The following is a 15,511-nucleotide window of genomic DNA, read 5'->3' on the forward strand; positions in this document are numbered from 1 at the left end:
AAGCTTTGAAATGAAAGAAAAATGATCTCTGACAGCTGATGAATATGTTTGGTGAATGGATAACAGAACAACAAATAAAACAACATCTCATTATCCAAAGATAATCGGTACCAGGAAAGGTCATTTAAGGTGACTCCACTTGAAGTGGTGATGAAGATTTCGTGGTAAAATTGAAAAATTTTTAAAGGTTGACTGGGAAATTACTGTGATGAAACTAAAAATAATAAAAACAAGTTTCTTACAATTAATATTCAGGACTAACTATGCACTAATCGGTAGAAAGAAATGTAACTTGGTAGAAAGAAATGTAACAGGTAGCCAGGTAGCCCTGTTGGCTTGAGCCTGTAATTCCAGCTACTTGAGAAGCTGAGAAGTCTTGAACTCATGAGTTCAAGATTGTTAAAAAAAAAAAAAGAAAGAAAGAAAGAAAAGTAACAGGCACTGAAGTATTATTTTTCCAACAAAATTCTATCAACAGTATGGTATCTTTGCACTTCTTATCAGACATGAAAACTAAAAGGATCTCAAGGAGGGCACAAATACTAAAGAGCATCATCATTTTTCCCAAGGACCTTTCCAGAATATCCAAATCATTTGTATCAGTGATTTGCACCTGCCATAGTTAAATTTCTCTTCTCAATTGTAAATTGGTCTAACACTTCATGAAATCCTGGTATTTTGCAAAATATGCAGTTACACTGTGCAATCAATTTGCACTGTGTCTGCAAATTATCCTAAACATGGGAGAGCCAGTGAGAGACTGGTCAACAAGGATGATGAGGACTTACATTATTCTGAAATGGCGAAGGAGTCTGAGTAAGAACTAATTTTATAAGTGATCAATTCACAGTGAATATTTTCACGTGACAATTTTTACCTCCCCATGCAACCTTGTAACTTTGGAAGTCCAGAACACTGATATATGAATAAGGAGCCTCTGTACCACCAAAAAGCAACTTTAGTTAGAATTAAGATTCCCAGCCATACCATGTTGTCGATAGCTGCTGCAGCATCCTGCCAAGGAAAGACAAAGGTACAAGTTTAGGCTTGCAGCCAAATGCTTCTTATGGTGTCTAAACACATGCTCAGTAGCAAAAATCCAGAAAAATGCCACCTCTGTATTTCTTGCCTAGGTTTTGCGTGTTTCTAACAAAGAGCACTTCCTGGCTGATTTTAGAGCTGGTGGTGCAACAATTTGCCATCTAGTTGAAGGCACAAGAAATAATCACTACTTCCAGGCAAGAATGCTCAATGAACAGGGGTGCAGGAGCTAGCTCCTCTGCAGGGCAAGAATGGGAGGGCCTGGCAGGTCTGACATGTTATTCACAGTCCAGTCTGATTATGTGAGAGATGCTTTCCTTAGAACAGCACTTACTTCTGATCTCTCTGGCAGCATCAGCCTAAGGCCCAACAACCTAACCAAATGGTGAAAAGCTTCCTTTGTAATCAGTAACAACATCACAAACCAAGGACTAGACACTAGTAACACAGACTCTCACCTCTGCCAACTCAAATTCAACAAAAGCAAATCCTCGGTGCTTTTCTACAAAATGGAAAAACAAAAACAAGTAATTACTATGTGGGGTAGTGGGAAGAAACAGCATGGTCACAAAGTGAAGTCAGTTACATGTCGTATCCAAACACCAGAAGTTCTATCCAATCACTATTTAGGAAGAAGGAATCTCATTCTTGATTCTTCTTATACAATATTTTAAGCAATAATAAACTTTGTTTTTTTAATGGACATAGCTGAATAGTAAACTGTATTTTTAATTGATAAGTATTCAATTATTCTACGAAAGCCAAACTTAAAACCTTAACCATTGCATGCAAAGCAATTAGAAAAATAAAGTCATTTGACCTATCAATTATCTATCTAAATATATATTTTGCGCATCAACTGTGCATAAAGCATGAATCCTAAAACCTGATAAAGATGCTCAGTCTTTATCTTCAGGAAAATGCTGAACTAACTAGAAAGACCAAGCACAATAATGTTTATCATAGAACTCAGAGACTAGAAGGCCCTTAGAAAGCCAACATAACCTTATCATTTTGCAAATAAAGATTCCCCAGGCCCAGAGAGTTTAAAGACTTTGCTAACAATCATATGCAAGGTTGATGATAAAACTAGGCCTAAAACTATAATCTTAAAAATGACAACAAAGGTAAACAGAAAACTGAACTGTGATTGTGATACCAATCGATGGGAAACCCACCCAGGGGTGCAGAGGCCAAGAACCCCCGCCCTCACCCACCCCCATTATGGGGCTAGGCTTTCCCGCTGCCTCATTTAATAGCACAGCTGCAAGAAGGAGCAGGTGGGATGGGGTACCCATCAGGTAGATTAAAACAACATTCAAATCTCAATGTAGTTCAAACCTATCTCCCTACTGGTCCATTGAAAAATCTGTCTTATCTCAACCCAACAGCTGAAGACTCTGGAAAGTATTCAGAGTTCACAACCACATGGCCTCAGAACATTCCTTCTCCATCAAGATCACTGTCACCAGGCACCTTCCCGAACTTACCTGTAGTGTATACTAACCATATTTAGAATGCATATTTAGAATTGTGATGTGACTTTAATTTTTTAAGGTATTTTCCTAGTAAGAGGATTCTGAACGTGAGAGACGCTAACTCACCTGTTTCATAATCCAGAGGAATCTGAATATCTGTGATGTCTCCAAAAGGAATGAACGCAGCATGAAGAACTTTGTCGTCCACTTCCTCTGCCAGTCCACCTGCAAATAAGCCAAGGGCCTTCTGAGCCACTGATCTCCATACTCTTGCAGAAGTCCTTGCAGCCCCGTTAGCATGCTAGCCAGGGGACAGGACCCTTCCATTCAGTTCTTTGGGTAAACAAACATCCCCCTCTCATCTCTGCCCACCCATACTTATGAAAAATATTCCTCTCTTCGCCCTTCTTTCAGACGCTCATCTAGTCCTGGGATTACTGCAATAGCTTCACAACTGACCTCCCTGCCTCCATTCCATCAACTCCACAAAGCCAACTAGAATGATCTTAGGAAAATGCAAATTTGAACCCGTAACTTTTCGCTTACACTCCTTCAAAGGCTTCCCACTGTCCTCAGGATAAAGTGCAAACTCCTTAGCAGTACCCGCCTCTCCAGCTTTTTTGCTTTGCTTCCTAATTTCCTGAGTCTCCCGAATAATGACCCACTTGCCCCCAAGTGTCAGGCTATTTCACACCTTTGCGACTCCCTTGCAGTGAACGGCCTTGCCTCTGCTTCGGTTACGTAGCTAACTCCTGCTCATCAGCTCTGGCATCGCCGCATCCAGAATTTGCCCTCGCTTCTCCAGATGGATGGGTCATTTGTCCCGCAGCCAGGCCCATATTATCATGATCCATCCTCACTACAGCGCTTATCAAAAGTGTGTTACTGAGGTAATTCCACTTTTTTTCTGGCTAGTCTGGGAACTCCTTTATGGCAGGGGCTGGGGCTGAGCCGTCGCTGCACTGAATGTTTGTAAAACAAATGAACGAGAGGATCCGGAGGGCCATAATACTCCTTTACCGCTCCTCGGGGCCCGCTGGAGCTCAGCGGGCTAGGAAGTCAGAATAATCATTCCGTCTCGGGTTCACGCACCTGAGGTGTGTGGCAAGGCTGTTCACTGCAAGGGAGTCGCAAAAGCAGAGGCCCAAAGGTGTGAAATAACCTGACCCTTGGGGGCAAGTGGGTCATTTTTCGGGAGACCCAGCGAATTGGGAAGAAAAGCAAAGAAGCTGGAGAAGTGCGTACTGCTAAGAAGTCTGCACTTTTTCCTGAGGACAGTGGGAAACCTTGGAAGGAGTTTAAGCAGAGCCAGAGCTATCGCCAGCACTACCGCCAGAAACCCGGCCTTGACAGCAGCTCGCCGTCCTCCTGGTTCAGAGATGCGTCCCACCCCACGCCCCGACCCTTGGGGGTCGCGTTCACTCAGACTCCGCCTAGCAACCCCTCCTGCTCACCCACGTACAAGACGCGCTTGGTGGTGGCCATCTTGCTCGCGCGCTTTTCCGCCGGAAGCCAGCACTCGGCCCGTCCTCTTCCCCACTGTCCCGCCCCGCCCCCAACGCTTAGCTCTTAGACCCCGCCCACCCTCGCGTTGGTCCAACCGGCATCCCGCTACCCGGATGCACTGGGCGCCTTGTGAGGTGCGCAGTGATAAACCAAGGGACGTGGTCCTCGCGCTTCTCAGTGCGCACCGTGTTGGGGGAGGGAAACCTTGGCCGAATCAACCCGATTATTATGGGCAAACGATAAACTCTGGTGCTTGGCCATCCTGCGCGTCTGTTTTTGGACAACCTGGGAGCTAAGAATGAATTTTACCTTTTGAAATAGTTGGAAAAAATAAAAAAATATATATTTTCTTGTCCGGGAGTGGTGGCTCATGCCTGTAGTCCCAGCACTTTGGGAGGCTGAGGCGGGCGGATCACCTGAGGTCAGGAGTTCGAGAGCAGCCTGGCTAACATGGTGAAACCCCGTCTCTACTAAAAATGCAAAAATTAGCCAGGCGTGGTAGTGGGCGCCTGTAATCCCAGCTACTCAGGAGGCTGAGGCTGGAGAATCGCTTGAACCCAGGTAGCGGAGGTTGCAGTGAGCAGAGATCGCGCCGTTGCACTCCAGCCAGGGTGACGAGAGCGAAACACCATCTCACAAAATATATATGTATATTTTCTTAGCACATGAAAATTATGTGAAATTAAAATTTCAGTGTCCGTAAAGAAAGCTTTATGGGGACACAGCCACGCTCATTCCTTTAAGTATGACTGTGGCTGCTTTCCTACTACAAGGGCAGAAGAGCTATAGCCTGCAAAGCCTACAATAATATTTACCATCTGGCTCTTCAGGAAGAACGTTTGTCTACTCGTGTTAGGTTTTGAAAAGAAGGCAAGGGTTAAAGAAAGACACACACACACACACACACACACACACACACACACACAAAGAGGGCGGCTCGACAGCAAACGCAGGCTTTATGTCCAGCATAATAACCTACAGAAGTGGGGAACCAGCCTAATGCCAGTGCCCACCACTGCTTACAGACTGGGCAATTTATAGGTATGGGCGGTAGGGGTCTGGGCAGTATGGGTTGCTGCCTAGCAGGATATTGATATAAAGATGTTCTCATGATGAGGCGGTTTGGCCCTTGTTCCAGTGGGATGTCATCATGGTGTCCCTTGGACCTTTGCCTAGGAAGATATGAGAGGGATGTTTCTTTAGTTGGGCCTTTGTCTGCCTTGTGGTCGGGTGGTTAGGCAGGATGTTTCTCACAGCCCAAACCCCTGTGAAATGTTTCACTTTGACCAAGGTCTGCAGAATAGCAGGGAGCTTACAAAATGGTGCAGTTTAGAGTAACATCTTGGACTAAACCCACTAATACATAAATTACAGGTTGACATAGTGGTAGGAAATAATGGGACCATCTATTTTATATGGAGCAGGGGGTTAAGACCTTCCTGAGGTGACATTTAAGCTGAATTCTGAAGGAAAAGAAGCCAGAGAGAGGAGGAGGCAGCTTCCGCACACTCAAGGAACTAAAAGACCAGAGCCTGGGATGGTGGGGTGGAGGGCATATCAGGTGGGAAAGGTAGGCAGAAGGCCACATCATGAGGGTGCTGTAAGCCTTCTGGAAGATTTGGGAGCTTTGAGAAGCTGCTGAAGTTACAACAGGAGAGTTACATGCTCACATCATTTTAGACAGTGCTCTGACACTAGGCCCAGGATGGGTTGATTGGAACCCAGGAGACCAGGAAGTTAATGTAGTAGACTAAGGAAAAGTTGATAGTGGCTCTGTTCCTCCAATCCACTTGTCCAGGGTGATTTTTTTTTTCTTTTTTTCTTTGAGACAGGGTCTTGCTCTCTTACCCAGGCTGGAAGGCAGTGACATGATCATGGTTCACTGCAGCCTCAACCTCCCAGCCTCAAATGATACTCCCACCTTAGCCTCCTGAGTAGCAGCTGGGAGTACAGGTGCACGTCACCATGCCCAACTAATTTTTTTTTTTTTTTTTTAGAGACAAGGTCTTGCCATGTTGCCCAGGCTGGTCTCAAACTCCTGGACTCAAGCGATCCTCCTGCCTCGGCCTCCCAAAGTGCTGGGATTACAAGTGTGAGCCACTACACCCGGCCTAGGGTTATCTTTCTTCAAAATAAACCTAAATTCTCTAGAACTCCCTACCTAAATCACTGATGCTGCTAACAAGGTCCTTGACAAGGGGTCCATGCCTACCTCAAGTCAACCCTGACCTCCACATCAGTTCCTCACCTACTTACCATGGGCTCTTTTTCCTTGCCTCTGCTTTTGCTCATTGAGTTCTTTCTTTTCTCCATCTGGAGGCACCCACCAGTCCTTGTCAGAGGTCCTAGTTAAGCTTCACTCACCCAAATCCCCTATAGACAGAGTCCATAGTCCCCAAGTTCAGAAGTCAATTGGAATACACCCTATAACTATAGTCAGGTATGTCTCTCTCTCCCAGTAGATGAAGGTATTTGACACCACGGCCTGTACCCATTGTATTCCCAGAGCTAAGCAGTGGCTGCGCACACAGCTGACCTTACCAACCTCATGCCAAACCAGGGAGTTGATGCTTATAGGAATGAGGCTGTGAGATCTGATTAGGAGAGCTCTTTGTGTACCCGTCACTATTCCAAAACAAAAGGTCACTCTCAGGAAGAATCTGACCAGGCGTCCTTTATGTGGTGTGGTATAATAAAAAATAGATACTTGGTCTTTGTCCTAGTTCCTGGCACAGAGCTTCTAAAATCATTGGAATATCCTGAGTGCTGTGTCTTTTGTTATTCATAATGAGCCCATTTTGACCCTGCCTAAGTTTGTGCTAAGCAGATGACTCAAGGTAGAACCCCTAGCTCGCTTCAGGATGGGGGTTGGTCATCAGAGAAACCAACCATGTGATTAGAGGGTTGGGACTTCCAGCTCCCGCCTCCAACCTCTGAGGAGAGGAGGGGGTTGGAAATTGGGTTCAATCACCAACACCCAGTGGTTTAATCAGCCATGCCTAGGTAATGAAACCTCATATAAACACTCTAAATGCGATTTGGGGAGTTTCCAGGTTGGTGAATACATTGATGTGCTTGGAACACAGCATGCCTAGAGAGGGCATGGAAGCTCACCAGCCCCTCTCCATTCCCACCTTGCCCTGTGCATCTCTTCCTACAATCTTTACAGCCAAGTTTGAATGCATTGTTTGGATAAGCAGGAACAAACGTCTCCTGTGGGGAAGATAGTTCATAAAAAACCAAACGGAATCTCAGTAACCTTGGTGTCTGCGTCAGCACCAGCTTCTGGCCCTCTCTTCTTTCGTAGGCGCGTGGGTCACTCACTCAGCACCTGCTTCTGTTCTTGGGAAAGTGCTGCCGCCAGCATGGAGGCAGTCAGGGGTTCCTGGCCTGCACATGGACAGCAGGCTGGGGTGCCTGGGAACCAGGAGAAGCAGTGGGTTAGCACCCAAGGAAAGGACAGCACTCGATGGTGGTCAAAGTTAGGACACTCCAACCACTCGACACCTGAATGCTACCATTCAGAATCCAGGGGAAGGGGAGAAGTAACGGTTTTTGACCAAATTCAGCGCATTTTGAGGGGAGTGGTGGTGATATAAAACTATATAGATTCTCCATCGCGCTCAGTGCCTCACGCCTGTAATTCCAGCACTTTGGAAGACTGAGGCGGGTGAATTTCTTGAGCTCAGGAGTGTGAGACCAGCCTGGCCAATATGGCAAAACTCTGCCTCTACTAAAAACACAAAAATTAGCCAGGTGTGGTGGTGTCTGTCTGTAGCCTCAGCTACTCAGGAGGCTGAGGCAGGAGAATCACTTTAACTCAGGAGGCAGAGGTTGCAGTGAGCCGAAATTGTACCACCGCACTCCAGTCTGGGTGGCAGAGTGAAATTCTGACTCAAAAAACTAACTATGAAGCTGAGTGTGGTGGCTCACACCTATAATCCAAGCAATTTGGGAGGCCGAGGTGGGCGGATTGCCTGGGGTCAGGAGTTCAAGACCAGCCTGGCCAACATGGTGAACCTCTGTCTCTACTAAAAACACGAAAATTAGCTGGACGTGGTGGCGTGCATGTGTAGTCCCAGCTACTCGGGAGGCTGGGGCGGGAGAATCACTTGAACTCGGGAGCCAGAGGTTGCAGTAAGCCAAGATGGCACTACTGCACTCCAGCCTGGGTGATAGAGTAAGACTCCATCTCAAAAAAACATCCAAACAAACAGAAAAACTGCATAGATTCTCATCATATGTATAATAACATGCAACATAATTAGAAAGGGAAGGTGAAAAGAGCCCATCCAGAGCACACCTACTCTTCGTTGAGCCTGGTGCTAGGGAGATATTTCCACAGACATTTAGTTGTCACAAACTTGAGATAGAGATTATCTCCCCATTTTACCCAGGCCACCCAGGGAGATCAAGCAATTTACTCACATTAGCAAAGTAATAACTGAGTATTTAATTTGTTGATTGAATATATAAAGCTCCAGTAACTATCTTTAGCAGTACAGCTTTTTTCTAAGGACCACATTATCCCCTTTGGAGGGATGCCCAGAAGTGACTGGATCAAAAGGTGTAAATACCAAAACAGTTATAATTATTATATGCCATAATGCCTCTTTCATTAAATGCTCTAGAAACATTAGCATATGATGTCAGTGATGAGCTCCAGTCTAGAAGTAGGTCCCTGAAGGCAGCAGAAAGGCTTCGTATCTTTTCATGTGGCATTAAGGTTTGGAAATCGCTTTAGAAAGCTTTAAGTAGGTGAAATGAATAGGAGTGTGGGAAGCATCATTCTCCTGTATTTCTGAGGGGAGCATTTAGACATCATAGTCACACTTAGCACAATTTGTATTTGCATTTTCTTTTTATTTTTTTGAGACAGAGTCTCACTCTGTTACCCAGGCTGGAGTGCAGTGGTGTGATCACGGCTCACAGCAGCAGCCTCAAGCCTCAACCTCCTGGACTCAACCTCCTGCCTCAGCCTCCCGAGTAGCTGGGACTACTGACTAGCGTGCACCACCACACCTGGCTAATTTTTCTATTTTTTTGTAGAGATGGGGTTTTGCCACATTGCCCAGGCTGGTCTCAAACTCCTGGGCTCAAGCGATCCTCCCACCTCAGCCTCCCAGAGTGCTGGGATTACAGGCATAGCATAAGCCACAGTGCCTGGCTGCATTTACATTTTGTTTTTTAAAATATTCAAAATTAGAGGACGCATTTACTTTTTAAAACCCCTTCTCTCCAACCAGAGAAAGAGCATTTTGAAAGCGGGACCATGTCAGTTTGCTTACCACTGTAATCCCATACCACTGCACAATTCCTTGGTATTTAGTAGACTTTTAATACCTGATGAATGAAATACAGAAAACCTTCTTGCAAATAAAGTTGAAATGGAAAATTCTATTCTTAGCACATTGGGTGCCTGGGCTCCGCTACAGAGGCTGAATCACAGGCCGTGGGCTGCCAACATCGGAGGTGTATTTATACAGAGCAACAGCACAAGGAGGAGCAGTGAGCGTGAGTGTGGTGGCACAGGTGCTACATGCCGCACAGCTGCAGGATTCCCAAAGAAAAGAACAAACCCAGTTCAAGTTCGTCACTCTTAGCAACCGCAGTCTCCAAGAGTCTTCCTTGATTCTTAACTGAGTCAGTGTTTGTATCATGGAGACTGTTTGAGGGACTAGAAGCTAAAACATTCTATCTGCCACTCAGTGACACTTTTCTTCACTGATAGCAGGAGGGACAGATGTCCAAGTCTGCCAAAATCTAGGGCTGTTTTTCTGCCTTACACCACAACTTCATAGGGCTGCATTTACCAGTGCTCTAAACTCTAGTGTCTTAGGTCTGGCAGGTTCCATATTCTAAGATAGTGGTCCTAAAATATGAAACTGCATCAGAATCATTGGAGGGCTTGTTACAACACAGGTTGCTAAGTGCTACTTCCAGGGTTGCTGATTCAGTCAGTCTTGAGTGAAGCCAAGAATGCTCGCTTCTAACAAGTTCCCAGGTGATGTGGAAACAGCTGGTCTGGGGACTATACTTTAAGAACCACTTTTTCCAAGAAAGGAATGATATGTTAAAAGGCAGTAGAAGCAGCCCATTCTGGGTGCAAACAATACAGAGGTGTGTTGTCTGGACAGAATTTTAAAACACTAATAAAACAACTAAAAGGGCAGTCACTTTTGACTGGGCACGGGGGCTCACGCCTGTAATCCCAGCACTTTGGAAGCTGAGGCAGGTGGATCACTTGAGCTCAGAAGTTCAAGACCAGCCTGGGCAAGGTTGAAAATCCTGTTTCTACAAAAAATACAAAAAAATTAGCTTGGCATGGTGGCATACACCTTTGGTCCCAGCTACTTGGGAGGCTGAGGTAGGAGGATCACCTGAGCTTGGGAGGTCAAGGCTGCAGTGAGCCATGATCATATCACTCCAGCCTGGGTGATAGAGTGAAACCCTGTCTCAGAAAAAACAAACAAACAAACAAAAAAACAAACAAAAAAAACCAGGTGCAGTGGCTTATGCCTGTAATCCCAGCACTTTGGGAGGCTGAGGCGGGTGGATCACTTGAAGCCAAGAGTTTGAGACCAGCCTGGCCAACATGATGAAACTCTGTCTCTACGAAAAATAGAAAAATTAGCCAGGCATGGTGGTGCATGACTGTAATCCCAACTACTCAGGAGGCTGAGGCACAAGAGTCACTTGAGCCTGGGAGGTGGAGGTTGCAGTGAGCCAAGATTGCACCACTGCACTCCAGCCTGGGCAATAGAGGGAGACTCTGTCTCAAAAAAAAAAAAAAAAAAAAAAAAGTCAATCACTTTTTATTATCATCATGCTCATGCAACTCTGAACAATATCAGTCACAAAACACTCCTGAAAAAAAATCTTTCAACTGTTTCTAAGTTGAAATAATTGCTATGGATGCTCTTAAATATAAATCAAGTTAGCACATTTTATAACTTATCCTTAATAAACACTGTATTCTATACAAAAATTAATTTGGGAATCTTACTATGCAGTTGGTCTCTAAGATACTTTGACTGAGCTACATATGCTTATTTAGAGGGCAAGTTCTTACTGATTCAGAACAGTTTGAGTTCCTTCAAGATCACTGTGGTCACAGTTTGTGTCTCTAAGCCTTGTGTTACTACAGATTGCATTTAAACAATAGATTTAAAATGAAAGAGAATATGGTTGTATGTGATTTTTCTTTTCCAAGTCATCTTTTTTTCCAGGGTGAAGTTTTAGATGAAGTTTCTAAGACAAAATATTTGCAAACAGTGGGACTTGGCCTTGAAAAATGTACAGTAAAATAGTAAGCTTTACAATTGTCACATGGATTTGGCAATTGTCTCCTAGACAAGATGCCAAAAACACAGCAACAAAAGAAAAAAATAGGTAAATTAGACATCATCAAAATTAAAAGCTGTTATACATCAGACAACACTATTAAGAAAGTGAAAAGATAACCCACAGAATGGGAGAAAACATTGGCAACTAATGTATCTGATAAGAATCTAGTATCCAGAATATGTAAAGAACTTTTTCAACTCAACAATAGAAAGACAATCTTATTAATATACATGCAAAGGACTTGAATAAACATTTCTCCAAAGAAGATAAACAAATGGCCAACAAGTACATGACAAGATCAACATTGGTCATCAGGGAAATGCAAATCAAAACCACAGTGAGATACCACTTCACATCCATTAGATTGGCTATCCTAAAAAATTAAAAATAACAAGTGTTGACAAGGATGTGGAGAAATTGGAACGCTTATACATTGCTAGTGAGGATGTTAAATGATATTTTGATTTGCATTTCCCTAATGACCAATGTTGATCTTGTCATGTACTTGTTGGCCATTTGTTTATCTTCTTTGGAGAAATGTTTATTCAAGTCCTTTGCATGTATATTAATAAGATTGTCTTTCTATTGTTGAGTTGAAAAAGTTCTTTACATATTCTGGATACTAGATTCTTATCAGATACATTAGTTGCCAATGTTTTTCACTGTGGAAAATAGTTTAGCTGTACCTCAAAAAGTTAAATGTAATTACCATATGCACCAGCATTTCCAACCTAAATATATACCTGAAAGAACAGAAAACAAATGTTCACACAACAACTTCTACACAAATGTTCATAGCAGCACCATACACAATAGCCAAAAGATGGAAATAACCCAAGCATCCATCAACAAATGAATGGATTTTAAAATGTGGTATATCAATCTAGTGAAATGTTATTCAGCCATAAAAAGAAATGAAGCACTGATACATGTTAAAACATGGATGAGCTTTGAAAACATTACACTGAGTGAAAGAAGCCAGACACAAAAGGCCACGTATTATGTGATTCCATTTACGATAACTGCTTAAGCACAGGGTTTCCTTTTCGGGGGATCAAAATGTTCTGGAACTGTTACTGAAACACCAGGGATTCTGTCTAGGTCCTGCTGCTCACAGCACAGAAAGCCAATGACTGAGAAAACGAAGGACAAGGCTTTAATCAGGTGCTGCGGCTGAGAAGATGGGAACTCAGTATCAAATCCAACTCCCTGACTGACTAAAACTAAGGATTTATATAGCAGGGGAGAAATGTAATGATGTGTAAGAAAACAGAAACTGGGGAGGGGCAAGGAAGCAAACATGATGAATGAGGGGTCTGGCATCTCATTGTTGGAATGTGGTGATATGGTGACTTTTTATTCTTTGATACTTTTTTTTTTTGAGAGGCCTGAAAGTTATTTCCTAGTGAAGAAACTCAGATAAAACAAATGTTAAGTTTCAAACCTTAAGACCAGAAGGGTCAATTCCTATTTATGCAATAAAACTATCGATGGGACTAATGGGTCGGTTCTAGAACTAGATAGTGATGAGGGTTGCACAACATTGTGAAAGTACCAAATGCCACTGAATTGCACACTTTAAAATGGTTACAATGGCAAGTTTTGTGTTGTGTGTATTTTGCCACAATAAAAAGAATTGTCGATTGGGCAGGACTTCTAGTGATGGTGGAATGAAGAGTTCACAAACTGTCTCATGAAAAACAACTATAAAACTGGACAGAATTGTCAAAGACAGACATCTCAGGCCTCTAGAAATTGACAATGCACACAACAAATTGAGAAGTGTTTATTCATGAAAAACTGCTGAACTTCAGATAAGAACAGTGGGAATCTGTGGTGTTTTTGCCTGGTACTCTCACCTCTCCCCTCCCTGTCCAGTATGGATGGCACAGCCATGCTACCAGGGCAGAGCTGGTTGTGAAAAACAGCAGCTTTGCTGCTGCTGGAAAGGGCTGACTTGATTTAGAATAGAGAACAAAAAACATATGCCAAGTAATATTCTCAATAAGAATATCAAGCTCAGTGGGAATTGAACTGGGAAAGCCATAGCTCTGCTAGCCTGAGGTTGCAGTCCCACTAGGCAGCCAAGCTAGAAATTTAACAAGGAGATCCCGGAAACAAAAAAACTGAAGAGGGACTGGATGAGCTCTCCCCACATCCCTGGCTGGTTGGAAGGCTGCGCCACACATGTACAGGCAAGGCCCAAGAGGGCTTTAGCTCTGCATACATTCCTGGCAGACTGGAGACTGTCCACACAAAGGAAGTACCAGAAAAGCCCATTGGAAAGAAAAACCTGGGGAAAACTTGAAAAGTGCCCAGACTTTGAAAGCACTCCTCAACCCACACACAGATTCACAGGCAAAGAGTGGAAGGCTTGCTGGCACAAAGTGTTTGAGTAAAACCTCTGACTAATCATTGGTTTACCACTGAGATATTCAGACACAAGGGTGCCCCCTAGGAAGCCAAGATTTTTAAAAAATAAGAAGAATTAGAAAACAAACAAACAAACAAAAAACAAAAAACACTTGAGACAAACAACTCTAAAACACCCCTAAGAGAGACAGGTTCTGCAAATTTAATCCAGCCAAGTTTCTAAAAGGCGAAACAAATAATAAACAAACAAATAAAATCAGCCAGGTGTAGTGACTCGTGCCTGTAATCCCAGCATGTAAGGAGGCTGAGATGGGAGGATCACTTGAGCCCAAAAGTTTGAGACAAGCCTGGGCAACATAGTGGTGATACGGAAATGCTGGTAAAGGAAGAGCATAGTCCCTTTTTATTTATTTATTTATTTATCTATTTATTTATTTATGAGACAGAGTCTTGCTCTGTCGCCCAGGCTGGAGTGCAATGGCGCAATCTCTGCTCACCGCAACCTCTGCCTCCTGGGTTCAAGCAATTCTGCCTCAGCCTCCCGAATAGCTGGGATTACTGGCGCCCGCCACCACGCCCAGCTAAGGTTTTGTATTTTTAGTAGAGATGGGGTTTCACCTTGTTGGTCAGGCTGGTCTCAAACTCCTGACCTCGTGATCCACCCGCCTCGGCCTCCCAAAGTGCTGGGATTACAGGCGTGAGCCACCGAGCCCTGCCCGAGCATAGTCACCTTTAAATGATATGGAATGGGGGGAGGGAAGTGCTGGGTAGAGGAGGGTGTGGTCCCTGGCTAGGGCTCCACCCCCATGAACGAGGGTGAGGACAAGCGTTTTTGTTTTCCTGCCCAAATGCTGCATTTCCGAAGACCACCCTGACCTGCCACGCCCCCATCCTCTGCCTATAAAAACCCTGAGACCCTAGCCGGCAAACACACAAGCTGCTGGATATGGAGGGGAGCAGATCGGTGGAAGAACACAGAGGCTGCTGAAGGTAGAGAAGCGCACAACAGCGGAGGAACACACGGGTGGCTGGATGCCAAGAGCACTGCACCGACAGGAACTGGTATGCCCACAGTCCACCGACTGGCAGAACAATGCAGAGTGTGATTCTCTGAGTGCCCGACTCCGGGGGGAAACCATCTCTCTTCTGGGTTCCCCATCTGCTGAGAGCTAGTTCCACTCAATAAAACCTTGCACTCATTCTCCAAGCCCACGTGTGATCAGATTCTTCCGGTACACCAAGGCAAGAACCCCAGGATACGGAAAGCCCTCTGTCCTTCCGACAAGGTAGAGGGTCTAATTGAGCTGGTTAACACATGCCACCTCTAGACGGCAAACTAAAAGAGCACCCTGTAACACAAGCCCACTGGGGCTTCAGCTGTAAACATTCACCCCTAGACACTGCTGTGGGGTCGGATCCCCGCAGCCTCCCCGTCTGTACGCTCCCCTAGAGGTTTAAACAGCGGGGCATTGAAGAAGTGAGCCACACCCCCATCCCATGACCCCATCTTTACAAAAAAATAATTAAATTAGTCAGGCATGGTGGCATGCACCTATAGTCCCAGGTTTTCAGGAGGCTGAGGTGGGAGGATTGTTTGAGGCCTGGGGGTGGGGGCTGAAGGCTGCAGTGAATAGTGATTCTGCCAATGCACTCCAGCCTGGCTGACAGAGGAGACCCTGTCTCAAAACGAAACAAAAAACTAACCTGCAATAAAAACAACCCTCAGGGGAAAAATCAGAATCCAGAGTCACTACAGCATATTATTT

At 44.5% G+C, this 15,511-nt stretch overlaps 1 protein-coding gene across 11 annotated transcripts in view; it reads right to left on the minus strand.

The window, feature by feature from the left end:
* Positions 1 to 15,511, minus strand: part of PPIE (peptidylprolyl isomerase E) — a 71,558-nt gene that overhangs the window by 21,025 nt on the left and 35,022 nt on the right. For 3 of the 11 annotated variants that reach the window (XM_034962067.3, XM_034962061.4, XM_055094971.2), the window contains exons 1-4: positions 3,974 to 4,086; positions 2,646 to 2,744; positions 1,500 to 1,543; positions 988 to 1,014 (exon numbers count right to left, since the gene is read on the minus strand). In XM_034962067.3, coding sequence (XP_034817958.1) covers positions 988 to 1,014; positions 1,500 to 1,543; positions 2,646 to 2,744; positions 3,974 to 4,004 — 201 coding nt within the window. In that variant the 5' untranslated portion in view covers positions 4,005 to 4,086. Of the gene's footprint in view, positions 1 to 987; positions 1,015 to 1,499; positions 1,544 to 2,645; positions 2,745 to 3,213; positions 3,224 to 3,611; positions 3,881 to 3,973; positions 4,087 to 7,284; positions 7,443 to 15,511 lie in introns of those variants that run through there. The other 8 variants (XM_055094992.2, XM_055094993.3, XM_055094985.2 and 5 more) reach the window with 7 other exon arrangements.

The sequence above is a fragment of the Pan paniscus genome, chromosome 1, assembly GCF_029289425.2.
Source record: "Pan paniscus chromosome 1, NHGRI_mPanPan1-v2.0_pri, whole genome shotgun sequence".
NCBI lineage: Eukaryota > Metazoa > Chordata > Mammalia > Primates > Hominidae > Pan > Pan paniscus.